This window comes from Exserohilum turcica, assembly GCF_000359705.1.
Source record: "Exserohilum turcica Et28A unplaced genomic scaffold SETTUscaffold_21, whole genome shotgun sequence".
NCBI lineage: Eukaryota > Fungi > Ascomycota > Dothideomycetes > Pleosporales > Pleosporaceae > Exserohilum > Exserohilum turcicum.
The window spans coordinates 311,941-325,629 of record NW_007360037.1 but is presented as its reverse complement, the minus strand read 5'-3'; the positions used below and the strand labels follow the sequence as shown (position 1 = coordinate 325,629).

Here is a 13,689-nt window from a genome sequence, read left to right as displayed (position 1 = left end):
ATCATGCTTCGACCTGCATCAATCAGGGGCGAGGGATTGACGCGGCATGGAATGTGTTGAGAAAAAAAAAAGCGGGTAGTCAGCCATTGGCACAGAATCCACCTACTCGACGTAATCACCACGTTTGCAGATCTTGGTCACCGCGCAATAATCCCAATTTCAAGCCCAACATTCTGACATTACTAAGCACCTAAAGTCAAAAGCGTTGACCAGAGCCCGTGAAACATATATCTGGTGAGACGTCACACACAGTTGCGCTATCAAAAGCGAATGGCATGTCTCGTGGTGGGAAAAAAAGGACAAAGCGGCCAACCAGCGGTGCACATGGCGTCGAGTTAATGGAATTACTCGGACAGCCTATCAAAAGGGTCTTGTGGGAAATGCGTACTGCCTTGATTAGTACAAGTCGGAACGCCCACGGGGGTGCATAATCTGCGGATGAACCTTCCCCCCACATCACGACCTCCAATCGGCGCAGCGGTTGAGCCTGGCCGGTTATTTGGAGGTTTGGGCTTGACGGTGGCGATAGTCGATGAGGACTGGTGTGACGAGATGCAAGAGAAAACCCGGTAACCGGGTTCATGAGGGGTCGGGCTGCACAGCGATCTCGCCATGACTTGGTGGAGTTTGGGTAGGCGTGAGGACACAGTGCAGCTGCGCTAGCGTGAATGTGTGAGTGGTGTCTTGGAGTCAAGCATGACCTCGTGTCTTTTCTGAACTGATACTGTTCATGGGTTCTTGCTTCCATTCGGTTGCTTGCTTGATCAAAGTGGTATGCATTCAGGCGAGATGAAGTTAACCACAAGCTACACGGAGTCGGACGACGCACTGACAGTGGCTTTGTGAATGATAGGTCTGTGCAAGAGGAGCTGGTCCGAGAAACGTGCGTGTAGAGTCTGTGATGAACAACCAAAGCGGTTGGAGCTCCGCATGGCGCAGTGGACGTGACGATGAAAATCTTTGTGTTCAGCCTGTGGCACCATGGCAGCGGCCTATGGTTAGCACGGTGGGAGCACAAAGCCCGTTGGCAAGATTGCACAGGTCGGCCATTGTATTCATCAGGCATGGCGGGATGCTCCATCTTTCAGCAAAGTGCTGCAGGTCGAGAGACGCATCGAGCAACCAGCTGGGCCGGCCAAGTCAGCAAAGACCCTGTACCATGGGGCTCATGATTACATAAAAGCTGACTGCATAAGACCCCAGCCTGTACTACGAGCACTGCGAAGCGTGTTTCAAGTGCTGAGAGCAGCGACCCGGCACCATGGCAAACGTCCTCGTGGCAACCGCTATTCTGATTGTACGCAACCCTGTGCGTTTGCTCACGCTTAAAGGGGCCAGATCAGCAATCTCGGATTGCTCGGGAGCGTCTGCAGTCATCTGTCGGCGTAAAAAGAGGCGTTACGGGGTAGGCGAATGGATGGATTGACTTTGCAGCCACGGAGAGGACAAACGCATCGTGTTGCAAGTATGGGTGACGCCCGGCCTCTTTCGGGAAGTCACGGCTGCGATGGCCCAGCTGCGAAGAAAAGAGGCAAGTTCGCCTTGTAGCGGCGGTGGGCGGGCTTCTGGCATGATGCATTGTGGTATGCGTCTCGATTCTTGTACATGGCAGAGGACGAGTAGACGGGGGCCTAAGTAGGGGCGCGGGGATAGCGGCGTGAGCAGAGAAGGAGTAGTACGTGCAAGTGCCGGTAGCGATGCTGTTGTCAGATTGGCCATGGTGCTCTATGAGGGCACTAGGCGAGCCCTGGCCCTCTAGACTTCAGCTGCTGGTCTGGCAGCGTCTTAGTCCAGCGCAGCGGGATGCCTCGAGGGGAAGTATTATGGTGCAAGCGCTGCAAGGCTAAAGGCCTGTTTCTGGCCATGGGCGGCTTACACACAGCCACGCAAAGGCCGCTAAGGATCGGGTAGGGCCAAAAAAGAGTGGGTAATACGGCATCAGCTTTCTAAGAATATGTGTAGAAAGCTCACTGACCATGTGGCGCTGAGGAGGGCATGAGACCCTGAGCGTGCGGCGAGCACGTGGCGGATGGAGAGCGAGAGAGCGAGAGAGAGAGAGGGAGAGAGAGAGGGAGAGAGAGAGAGAGATGCCAGGACATGGGTGAAGGAGGTGAGGCAGGCGTGTGATGGCGGTGGTGGGCGTAAGACTGTGAGAGAGAAGCGAGGGTGAAGGAAAAAAGGACGAGTCTAGAAGGGCCACGGGGAAGAATCAGCCTCATGACGCGGAAGGAGCGGCGGCGGCGGCGGCGGGCGGGTGCTATTTGTTGTTCCCGATGCGGCGCGATGCGGCATGCAAACAGAAAGAGCGACACAGCTGCGACGCGCCGACCGAGGCAGGCAGGCACGACGGCGAGCGAGGAAGGCGCGGAGGGGCTGGGGACGAGGCGCCGCTGCCATGCCAGTCGACGACGACGACGACGCCCACCACCATGACGACTACCATCCCATCACCGCCATCGCCGCCATCACCGCCATCACCACCGCCCACCATTACAACACCAAATCACACATCACCTCCACCTCCTCCACCATCACAACGGCGCCGGCGCCGGCAGCGAGCACAGCACAGGACACGGCGCCAGGGTCAGCCAACAGTCGGTGCCTGGCGGAGGCGGAGGAGGCTGTCGCAGCGGGGCTTTTCTGGCCATGAGCAGCCGACGGCGACAGGGATGCTGGCCATGGGCGGCCTGCAAGCCACACCAGAAATAGATGCGTCTTCGCTAGCCGGGTGGCAGTTCGTTAGCAGCGGAGGCTACGGCTCACCACACTCCATCCATCCAACCTCGCTCACCACCAGGCCCTTGCCTGGGGCCAAGCTGGGCACTGCTGCGCATTGGCTGCCATGGACCGCCAGCTGCCGTCGTGGGCGACCACTCGCTGCCGCCCACAGCCCTGGCGCCCATCTCCCGGGCCTCAGGCTCATGGCTCGCCCTGACAGCTGTCTGCAGCAGACGCCCCCGGATTTGCTGCTGATGCTCACTCGACTGCTGGGCCGCATGTACGCCAGACAGACAGACACACACACATACAGTCATGTAAATCATCGTCTGGGTCACCGCCGCCCTGGATTCCTGCCCGCCATGCCACTGCTACGCCCGGCCACTGCGTCTACGGCGCCATATCCCCCCTCCCATCATCATCATCAGCACCATCCCCTCGCCTCCACCCCCCCTTCCCCCCCCCTTCCCCCCTCTCCATATTGCCCCCAGTGCTCGCCATTGCCCTCCCCCGTTTGCAATCTTCTCTCTTCGCTCCCTGTCTCGACGCTTTGGCCCTGGCCCTTCCGCATCCGCACCTCGCTTCCATTGCTCACGTCTCAGAGAGAGAGAGAGAGAGCCCGCTCCACGCCGTCAAGGTAGCCACGGCGACGCTCTGCCTTCTCGGGCTGCCAGCCATCGCCCGCTCTGGCAACTGCATGCAGGGCCCGTCGCCATCGGCTCGTCCGGCCTGCCCATCCCTAGCTGAAGCCATCGACCACTGACAGGCAGCCGCCAAACTAAGCTTACGGCCACTTCGCCGTCCTGCGTCATCAGAGGCCTCCCACCAGAGCCTCAGCGCACGGATTCCAGCCGCCCGCTTCCCTTGAGCCGTTTGCATCTCCGGATACGGCTCTAGGTCCTGTCAGGCCCTTTTGCGCGACGTGGTGGTCAACCGTCGTAGTCGTAGCCCACCCCAGTCCTCCCAGCTTGACGGGATCGGTAAGCACCAAACGGTCATCCAAACTCTCCATCCCTCACAGTCGTCGCTCCATTTTCCCTGCAGCTTCGTTGATACCCCACTGCCTGCGGATAAGCCAATCCCGTCGTCTTCCGCTGCCCTGGATCTCGCGCCCGCCGCCTCGATACATTACCATCACTGCCTAGTATTAACTGCCGCCTACCTCCACAGTCCAAGCTTGATATACTCGCGCAGCGCCCTATTACCTCGCGCTCCGCAAGGCTGTCGAGCCTCATGCAGATTGGCTGCTTTTTGGCCCGTGTCTCTCTGCTCCTTTGTCCATCCTGTAAGTTGGCCCATCAGTCACATGGAATTGCGGGTCGCAATGTGCGACATGTCGTAACAAGACACTCACATTCATCTTAGCTCCTGGCATTTGCTCTGAATCACTCGCCATTGCTGCTGGACTGCCACTTTCTGTTCCCTGTTTCGCCGCCAACGACCTGCTATTGTCTGGGCTACAACAGGCGGAGAGCTGAGCCCACCGTGTTTGTCACACCCACACACGCTCAAAGTCGCCCGGGCTCCCGTATGAATCCAGCCCCTGAAATCCCTGGTTGTCTGTCTCCAAGTAGACCATCTCTGCCGACTTCACTGGTCCAAAGATTCATCCACATTGTCTCCAAACCCCCTTCAGTGCCGCCTTTGCCCATAGCAAGAAGCCCTTGTCTGTGGACAGTCGGTAGGCCGCCCACCGCCAACCTTGCACAGTCTGTCACGTTGTCTCTACATCTTTCAAACTGGCTTGCCTCGTCTCTCCAAGTCATCAGGTGCGCACCTCACTACTCGTTTGCGACTTGAGCCGGGTTCAGGACTGCAAGTCCCACACCCCGCTTCTGTTGCCTGCTTTTTTTTTCAACCCCCACTTGCAGGCTGCTTGCTAACATCAACACAGCCTTTGCCTGACAGCCGTGTCAGGCTGCACTCTGGGGGCACTGATAAGAGACTCAAAACACCGCGCCGTGTGGGTCTTTGTAGTGGGTCTCTGGCTGTTGGAGCTGTAGCAACAGCAAAATCACTGTCCATGTCAGGATACAGCAAAAAGCAGCAATATGTGTATGGTGAGTGATGTTTGCCTCATCTGACAGATGTCCAAGGAAGGGCACCTGCCAGAGTTGGGGGGTGCATGAACCTGGCACTGGCCCACGTGCGAACCATCAGCACGTTTGACTGACCACCGCCGTGCAGATGCCGAAGGCACCAGATCAAATCAGGCTGCAAACTACCCAGGCATTGTCCAGCCTGCATTTGCATCGCAGTATACGGGTGCGTCCGCGGGACTGGCCCATGAGCCTGCGAGTGCAGACATGCCCTACCTGCCTAGCTCAACCTACGAGTCACGCGGTGCGGCCAACCATCGATCCGATGCAGCATTTATCGATGCAGGTCTTCGTCATCCCGCTTCACTCACTGCTACTGAAACGGAAATCACGGAACAAATCACTCCTGCACAGGGCACTGCTGGATCTACGGTAACGCTGCAACTACGGACCAACTACGACCTCGAGGCGCATTACTGCGCGTTCATCCTCATGTTTGGCGACGAAAAGTGCGTCGGCGCACTTCAAAAGGTCGAATATGACGACCACGACCAGTGGTACAACTATGTCCTCAACGTCGAGGTGCCCCCATTCCCCCTCACAAACACCTGGGACCCCACCATGATGTTGAAGCTGCAGATTGAGGACAAACTCGGCCGCACCAGAATCCAGACGGACGCAGGAAAGTTCACCTATACCGACATGTCGCCAAACCTGGCCTACCAATCCTCGCCCGAGTTTCCTAGAAAGCGAAGATACTCGGCGGAGCTCAGCGACACGCAGGATTACCCAACCGTCAGCGCTGGGAAGCGCGCAAAATTCTCTCGATTCGCGAAGCCGCATGCGACGTCTGGAGCCTATTCTGGTGTGCAGATATCACCGCTGCCTAGCCATCCTCCACTGTCCAACACGTACGCTCGGAGCAACGGATACGATTCAGCCAAGCAAACAGCCTATGGCTCGGATTTTGCGCAAAAGGGCCTCTATGCCGTGCCTTCAGGCATGAATATGGGCCATGGCGACTACAAACTATCGCAAATATCCCCAAACCTACACTCATACAGCTCGTACGGCTCCACTGCACATGGAGGTCGATCCACTGTATCCACGGCAGCCCCTGTGCTTCCCTCGCCAGCCGCAATCTCAGCGCCTATTCTTGTTCGCGCAACGCATCTTGCACAAGTAAGCGGCGGCAGCTCTTCGACGCAGCCGTTCAACCCATACTCCATGTATCAGTCCAAGGCAATCTTGAAGATTGACGGGGACCTCGACAAGATGAGCAGCGACTGGACTGCAGATGAGCTTGATGCGAAGAGGCGGCTTGTTGAGTTCAAACGGTCGCAGCACGGTAGCACCATCACCACCTCCTTCGCGCCCGTTACTTCAGAAGCACGAGCGGCTCGTAGCATTTGCGTGAGTTGCATCTGGTGGGAAGAAAAGGACGAGCACTTCATCACAAGCGTGGATACGATATACCTGCTTGAGCAGCTGGTCAACGTTCGCTTTACCGTTGAAGAAAAGAACCGCATCCGCCGCAACCTCGAAGGCTTTCGGCCTCTGACTGTTTCCAAGGCAAAGCAAGACAGCGAGGAGTTCTTCAAGGTCATCATGGGCTTCCCCTCCCCCAAACCCCGCAACATCGAAAAGGATGTAAAGGTGTTTCCATGGAAGATTTTGTCTCACGCACTAAAAAAGATTATCAGCAAATATGTATGTTTTCCCTTCCAAGACCCTGCTGCAGGGCGTGAAGCTAACAGTCCTCAGTCTGCCAGTTATTCCTCGACAGCTGGTGTTGGATCGCTGCCTGTCGCGACATCGACATCGACCTACGCCCCAAGCGCCGTCTCGCAGGCAACAATGGACGCGCATCGAAACACATCGCCACAATCAGTGACTGCATCGATTGCGTCAACAGTCTACACCCCTCATATGGCTTCTTCTAGTTTATCCCCCCACCCAAAGATGGCAGCAGGCCTCGACGGGTCAGCAGGACACGGCATGCCGGTTGCTCAGGGGACGCCGCCGGGGCAAAGCATGACTCAGTGGGGCGCTTCCACTCACCAGGTGTCGCCATACCCAGTAGCCCTCACACACGGAGGGCGAGGATCTTGGGACTATGGTTATCTCAACGCCTCGGGTGCTACGGAGATGCCGTCTATCGCGCAGTCGTTGCAGATGCCTCGCCCCAACGCTTTGGCCGAGCTCAGCCACATGCCGGCAAACAGCGCCTACCATCAATACGGCGAAGGCACCACGAGGGTGTAGAGAAGACCAGATCCAGCGACAGGTTACGCAGAGTTACAGCCACGACTACGCGCGGTGGGTCTGGGATGGACGTCGGGTGATCATGTCCGCATGATCCATTGTCAGGCTAACTCGATTGGGCGTGCTGTGCCAATAACCCTCCACACCACTCGTTGCTGGGTTTGCCTCACGCAAATCTGCCTGGTTTCGCGAAGCCACTATTCACTCGTTGGATTTCTTATCGTATCTGTTTTCAGGTGTTGATGGCGGCGCATCTCTTATTTTTTTTTACCTGTTTTTTGACATTTCCCATTTAGACGCATCATACCCCTGGGGCAAGGCAAGGCAAGGCAAGGCGTTTTTGCGGGTTTCCCTTGATTGTTCATCATCGGCTCTCTACCTGCTAGGCGGCCATGGATCTACGCGCTCGACACGAAACGATATATGGTTGATCAGGCGGAGAATCTAGGCAGACGACATGACTACATACCCACGCGTTGCCAAGCAAGGAAACGGTCGAACCTTTTTTTTTCTTTCCCTCCTTTTTTTTCCTGCATGGTCATGGTGTTGTTTTGATTCTTCATGTATTTTCCCCATCATATTCTGCTTCCACATTGCACCCTTCCCCTCCTCCTCTTTCTTTTCTCTCTCCCCCTCCCTAACACCCCCCTTTTTCGGCTCTAGTTACCTACCCATTCATTCATTCAACTATCTATCCAATACCCCTCCACGCGTCATTATTATCGCTATTGTACCTTAGACCAGAACATGTCTTTTTTTCCCTCTCTTTGATCACGGATATCTTGGCTAGCATATATTACCCACCCCCTTGGATGTTGGAGGCTTGCATTAGACACGGCGTAGTGGAGGACACGGGCGGCGTCGGTAGCGTTACTTTGAAATCATCATGTAGTCAAATGGCTAGTCTTTTTGCTACTGCGACCTTGCAATCTCCGCCCTCTGTCTCGCTTTTTTTTTTCCCGAAGTAGATTTCGCGAGACTCATCCTTGCGCTGTTCTAAGCAATCAGAGAGGTACGTATCGTATGCTGTATGGATACATGATGACCTTGTTAAATACCCTCCCTGCACGGACTATTGTTGTATCCACTTCTCATCCACGTGAAGCATATGACATGACGATAACATCGCACACCTCTTTTTTTCTTTCTTTTTTTTCTTTCCTTCACTCTTCTTACCAGATCCACAATATACTCATGCACCTTTTATCCAAGCAAGGTACATATCATGCTATGTAGAACATCAAAGTGAAGATTTATACATACATACATACATACATACATACATAACAACCATAAACAATTACTTCTCTAAACAGTTCTGTTCAAAACGCATCCAGCAGCAACTCAACATGGTAAAATAAACAAGTACATGATTACTTGCAGTAATACTTACTTGGGATACTTCTCCCAGGACCTTGGACCTTGGACCTTGGACCTTGGACCTTGGGAGGTATGTACATATGTAGGCGTATGCGATAACGAGGATGAGAAGGACAAGGACAAGGACAAGGAGAAGCTGGGACTAGACTTGTAATAACATGTTAATCCTCATATATATTCTTTTAGCTGGCGAGGGTCGAGGGAAATGGTATATAAAGTCATGCTATTGTTTGCTGTTGCTGTTGCTGTTGTTGTTGTTGTTGTTGTTTGTTGTGCTTAGACTGAATAAGTTTGCCAGTCTACTTGCTGTACCTCCCCATACCTTTTGTACGTGCCCTCATCGGCTGTATTGTGTGATTATCCCTTGTTGAAAGCAACTATAGTATGCAAAATATGAGTATTCTTCAAGCGAGTGAAAAGGTCAAAGAAGATATGTAGAAAAACAAAAAAAACTTCACTTCATCTCATGATAGTAACATCGACATGGAACAGTGTACCGTAGAGAAGAGAAGGGTATATTCGGGTTTTCGTCTATCAAAAAAACAAAATGTCAAAAACCAACAAAACGCGTGAATAACTCATTAGCTACGTAAAGACATCTCATCTCTCTCTCGTTGGTTTCGTTTTTCGGTTTTCTCCTTGCTTCGTATTCGTTCACGCGTGAGTAGCTCCTGTGCCTTCCTTCTCTCCAGCATCCACATCATGCATAGTAGCGTTAGATGTGGGAAAAGAGAGAAGAAGAAAAAAAAGAGCTTGTGCGAACATGTCATTACCGCATCCTGCATCCTGCAACCACCAAACAAAACGAGAATGTAAAAAAGACACAAACTCAGCAGTCTGAGAGTGAACCTCCTCCCACACACACAAGACACAACACAGCTAGCCGCTTGGCCAGGGTTGCTCGTGCAGCAAAAGGGTATAATGCAAAACAACCAACCAACCTATTCCGTTCCGATTCATTCCATCGTCTCATTCCATCGTCTCATCCCATCATATTTCATTCTGGTTCAAAAAAGGGTCAAGACATTTATTTCTTGCCCTTCTTCTTGTTCTTCTTCTTTTTCGACCCGCTTGGTGTTTGCTCACCGTTCGCCTCGCCGTCATCGTCCTTGTCGTCAGCGGTAGGAGTAGAAGGAGTCTCTGGTTCGTTGTTGGAGTCGGGGGAGCCAGGTGCTTCAACTTCGGTCTCCTTGATGTCGTCACCAGCAGGGGCATCAGCAGTGGCGGCTTCCGGTTCAGTGGCAGCAGGTGTCTCCTCAGCGGGCTTCTCGGCTTCCTTGACGGGCTCAGCCTCCTTTGCCTCAGCCTTCTGAGCAGCGGCGGCCTTGAGCTCCTCTTGTTCAGCCTTTGCCTTTTCGAGTTGCTCCTTGACGGATGCGAGCTCAGTCTTGACCTCGTCGTGCTCCTTCTTCAGAGTCTCCGATTCGGATTGCAGGGAAGCCGTCTTCTCCTCATTCTCCTTCAGGGTGGCCTGGAGGGACTCGAGCGATTGCTTGGCCTCAGCAGCTTCAGCCTTGGAGGCCTCGAGGCCCTTGGTAGCCGTCTCAGAGGCCTGAATAGACTCGTCAAGCTTGGCCTGAAGGGCAGTCAGCTCAGACTCCTTGGCCTTGGCAGCCTCGACGCTTGATTCAAGTTCGGCAATCTTGGTGTCATTGGCCTTGATCTTCTCTTCGAGCTCCGCCTTCTCAGCAGTCGACTTCTCAGCTGATGCCTTGAGGTCTGCAATCTCGGTCTCGAGAGTCTCGGCCTTGGAGGAGCCCTCTGCAGCCTTTGCGGCACTCTCCTTGGCCTCAGCCTCAGCCTGCTTGGATGCCTTGAGCTCCTCCTCGACAGCTTCCTTTGCCTTTTCAGCGGCAGCAAGGTCCTTCTCGAGAGAAGAGACCTTTTCGTCACCAGAGGACTGTGCGGCCTGGAGAGCCTCGGAATGTTCCGTCTCCTTAGCGGCAAGCTTAGCCTCAAGATCGGCGACCTTGCCGGCCTCAGCCTTGGCATCGGCAAGTTCCTTCTCAAGGGCGGCGATCTTGTCGTTGCTGGATGCTTCGGCGGCCTTGACAGATTCAGAGTGCTCGGCCTCCTTGGCTTCGAGCTGGCTAGTCTTCTCCTTGAGAGATGCCTCGAGTTCGCTGATGGTGCTTTGAAGGCTCTCGGTCTCCTGCTTGGATGATTCGGTAGCCTTTATAGCTTCGTCCTTTGCAGCGGTAGCAGCCTCAAGCTCAGCCTTGGCGGCAGCGAGTGACTCCTCAAGTCCGGCGACTTTGCCGGCCTCGGCAGACTTGGTCTCCAACTCGGTCTTTTGGGCGGCAAGGCTGTCTTGGGCTTCCTTGAGACTAGCCTCCAACTCGGACTTTTGAACAGTCAGGCTATCTTGGGCTTCTTTTAGGCTGGCCTCCAGCTCTGAAATTTTTGCGCTTGAGGACTCGGTAGCTTTAGTGGTCTCACCCTTGGCAGCCTCGAGTTCACCCTTGGCCGCCTCAAGTTCAGCCTTTGCAGCAGCAAGAGCTTCCTCGAGTCCAGAAACCTTGCCAGCATCGGCAGATTTGGCCTCCAACTCAGACTTTTGCGCAGCAAGACTATCCTGAGCTTCCTTGAGACTAGCCTCTGACTCGGATTTCTGAGCAGCAAGGCTATCTTGGGCTTCTTTCAGGCTAGCCTCCAGCTCGGCAATCTTTGCACTTGAAGATTCAGCCGTCTTGGTAGTTTCGCCCTTGGCGGCCTCGAGTTCCGATTCCTTAGCAGACAGGCTGTCCTTGGCCTCCTTCAGCGAGGACTCGAGATCGGAAATGGTCTTCTGGAGACCCTCGGCATCGCCCTTGGACGACTCGATGGCTTTGCTAGCCTCTTCCTTTGCCGTGGCAAGTTCAGTCTCCTTAGCAGACAAGCCGTCCTTGGCCTCCTTCAGCGAGGCTTCGAGGTCAGAAACAATCTTCTGAAGACCCTCGGCATCGCCCTTGGATAATTCAACTGCCTTGGTGGCCTCTTCTTTTGCGGCGGTAAGTTCAGTATCCTTAGCAGCAAGGTTGTCCTGAGCCTCCTTCAGCGAAGCCTCGAGATCGGCAATGGTCTTCTGGAGACCCTCGGCATCGCTCTTAGATGACTCGACAGCCTTGCTGGCCTCTTCCTTTGCAGCGGTAAGCTCAGACTCCTTGGTAGCAAGGTTATCCTGAGCCTCCTTCAACGAAGCCTCGAGCTCAGTCACCTTGGTAGCAGAAGCCTCGGAAGCCTTGCTAGACTCCTCCTTTGCAGCCGCCAACTCAGCCTCAAGCTTGGAGACGGTCTCGCGAAGCTCCTCGGCCTCCTTCTTCGCAGCAGCAGTCTGCTCGTCGGAAGAACCCTTGGCGCTCTCAATCTCAGCTTCGAGCTTGCTGACAGTGCTCTGGAGTCCAGCAACCTCCTCCTTGGCAGAGCTGATAGCCTTGGATGCATCGCCCTTGGCGGTCTCGAGCTCAGCGTCCTTGGCGGAAAGGCTCTCCTGCGACTCCTTGAGAGAGGCCTCGAGTTCGGAAATCTTAGCAGTAAGTGAGTTGACGTTGGTCTGAGCCTCCTCGGCAGCCTTGATGGCAGCTTCCTTCTCAGAAGCAAGGGAAGATGAAGACGCCTCGAGTTCAGATGCCTTGGCAGTGAGGCTGTCCTGTGCCTCCGTCAACGACTTCTCGAGAGCAGTAATCTTTGCAGCAAGCTCCTCAGAGTCGCCCTTGGACAGGTCGGCAGCCTTGAGCTTGTCCTGCAGTTCGCTAATCTCAGCCTTGAGGCCATCAACCTCGCTCTTGGATGACTCGGTGAGAGATGCAACCTGCTCAGTAGCAGCGGCATGCTCCTTGGTCTTTTCCTCGAGGTCAGCAGCCTTCTGGTCAAGAGTATCCTTGGCCTCCTTGAGAGACGCCTGCAGCTCAGCAATGGTGCTGCGGAGACCCTCAATCTCCGCCTTGGACGCCTTGTCGGCATCAGCTTCCTGGCTGCTTCGGGTGGCAAGCTCGTCCGAGAGCTTGCTGTGTGCGGCCTCGAGCTCAGCGTGCTTGGACTTGAGTTCTTCCAGCTCAGAGATTTGCGTCTTGAGGACAGCGACCTCGGCGGTGAGCTCCTCAACCTTGGCTATTTGAGCATCGCGGTCGGCAGCAAGGGCATCGAGCTCAGCTTTGGCGACTGTGTCGGCATTCTGGCTCTTGAGCTCCTCAATCGTGGCAAGAGCCTCGGCGAGCTGCTTCTCGGTGCTGCTCTTTGCGGTGGTGGCCTCCTCGAGCTGTGTCTTGACGGCAGAAATTTCAGCCTCCTTGGCCTCAATGGCAGCCGAGTTGTCGGCCGACTCGGCGCCAGCTGATTGCTGGCTGTCGACCAGAGCCTGGAGCTTAGCAATGTCGGCCTTGTACGATTCGATCGAGCTCTCGAGGTCGGAAACGTTACCACGAAGAGTCTCAACCTCCTTGTTCATTTCCTCAACCTTGGCCTTGAACTCGGCCTCGCACTCTTCGCGGACAGTGTTCCTCTCCTTGGCCTTGGCCTCGCGTACTTGCTGTACGACGACGCTGACCATGTGCTCCTCGAGTTCCTTCTTGTCCTGCTGGAGGGTCTGCTCGCGCGACTCAAACTCTTTTTCGCGCTCCTTGTGGTCCTCCTCTAGACTGCGCACATGCTCGTCTTGTGTAGCAGCAACGCGCTGTGCCTCGTCGAGGTCATTTTCAGCACGTGCAAGCTTCCTCTTGAGCTTCGAGATTTGCGTCTCGAGGCTGTCGGAATCATCTGGTGAGGGAGCGGGAGAGTCTGCTGAGGGGGGAGAGCCATAGGTCAGCACAGTATTCGGAGGGGCGTTGCTTAATGGGGACGCTCTCGCGTGAAGGGAGAGAGGATAGCGGGGAATCGCTGGGAAGGTGTTATTGGGCAGGAGAGGGGGGGGGGAGTGAGGGGGAGGGGCCCGTGTGGGCATCACGTACCAGCTTCGTCTTCACTAAGGCGTGCCGGGGCCTCGCGGGGCGTCTCAGGCGGGGTATCTACGCCATTGTCGTGCAGTTTTGTACCATCTCTGCTTGGTGGTGTGGACTCGGTGGTGGTGACGGGGGGAGCAGCGGGCGCGGGCACGGGAGCACCTGCGCCGAAGAAGTAGTTGTATGCCCTCTTCATGCTGCTGGTTCGCTTGGGGATGCCCGGACGAACTGAGCTCGTCGACTTGCGTCCTCTTCGTTCTTCTTCGCTGGCTTCCTTGGCCAGTAACGGTGACGGGTATCAAGGGCTCTGGGTTCTTGTCCCGCCGGTTGCTCAGGGTCCTGGGTGGGAGCAGGCGTCTGCTGAACTTCTG

At 55.2% G+C, this 13,689-nt stretch overlaps 4 protein-coding genes across 4 annotated transcripts; 2 read left to right on the top strand and 2 right to left on the bottom strand.

Moving 5' to 3' along the window:
- Positions 1-779: 779 nt before the first annotated feature.
- Positions 780-1,246, bottom strand: SETTUDRAFT_169307 (uncharacterized protein). Its single transcript, XM_008027998.1, has one exon. The coding sequence runs from the start codon at positions 981-983 to the stop codon at positions 807-809; it is 177 nt and encodes a 58-aa protein (XP_008026189.1). The 5' UTR covers positions 984-1,246; the 3' UTR covers positions 780-806.
- A 1,044-nt stretch (positions 1,247-2,290) lies between these two features.
- On the top strand, positions 2,291-2,650 carry SETTUDRAFT_39687 (uncharacterized protein; the record flags this gene model as incomplete). Its single annotated transcript, XM_008027920.1, has 1 exon — positions 2,291-2,650. One exon carries the CDS (start codon positions 2,291-2,293, stop codon positions 2,648-2,650), a length of 360 nt encoding a protein of 119 aa, XP_008026111.1.
- Positions 2,651-4,741: 2,091 nt separating this feature from the next.
- SETTUDRAFT_110368 (uncharacterized protein) lies at positions 4,742-7,022 on the top strand (the record flags this gene model as incomplete). The annotated part of the gene is made up of 3 exons (XM_008027997.1): positions 4,742-4,778; positions 4,906-6,467; positions 6,522-7,022. The coding sequence occupies 3 exons, from the start codon at positions 4,742-4,744 to the stop codon at positions 7,020-7,022; spliced, it is 2,100 nt and encodes a 699-aa protein (XP_008026188.1).
- Positions 7,023-9,429: 2,407 nt separating this feature from the next.
- SETTUDRAFT_28586 (uncharacterized protein) lies at positions 9,430-13,514 on the bottom strand (the record flags this gene model as incomplete). Its single annotated transcript, XM_008027898.1, has 2 exons — positions 9,430-13,256; positions 13,328-13,514. The coding sequence occupies 2 exons, from the start codon at positions 13,512-13,514 to the stop codon at positions 9,430-9,432; spliced, it is 4,014 nt and encodes a 1,337-aa protein (XP_008026089.1).
- Positions 13,515-13,689: the final 175 nt, after the last annotated feature.

Excerpts from the sequence above, each read along its gene's own strand:
- SETTUDRAFT_169307 (XM_008027998.1), bottom strand. The coding sequence starts at position 983 with ATGGTGCCACAGGCTGAACACAAAGATTTTCATCGTCACGTCCACTGC.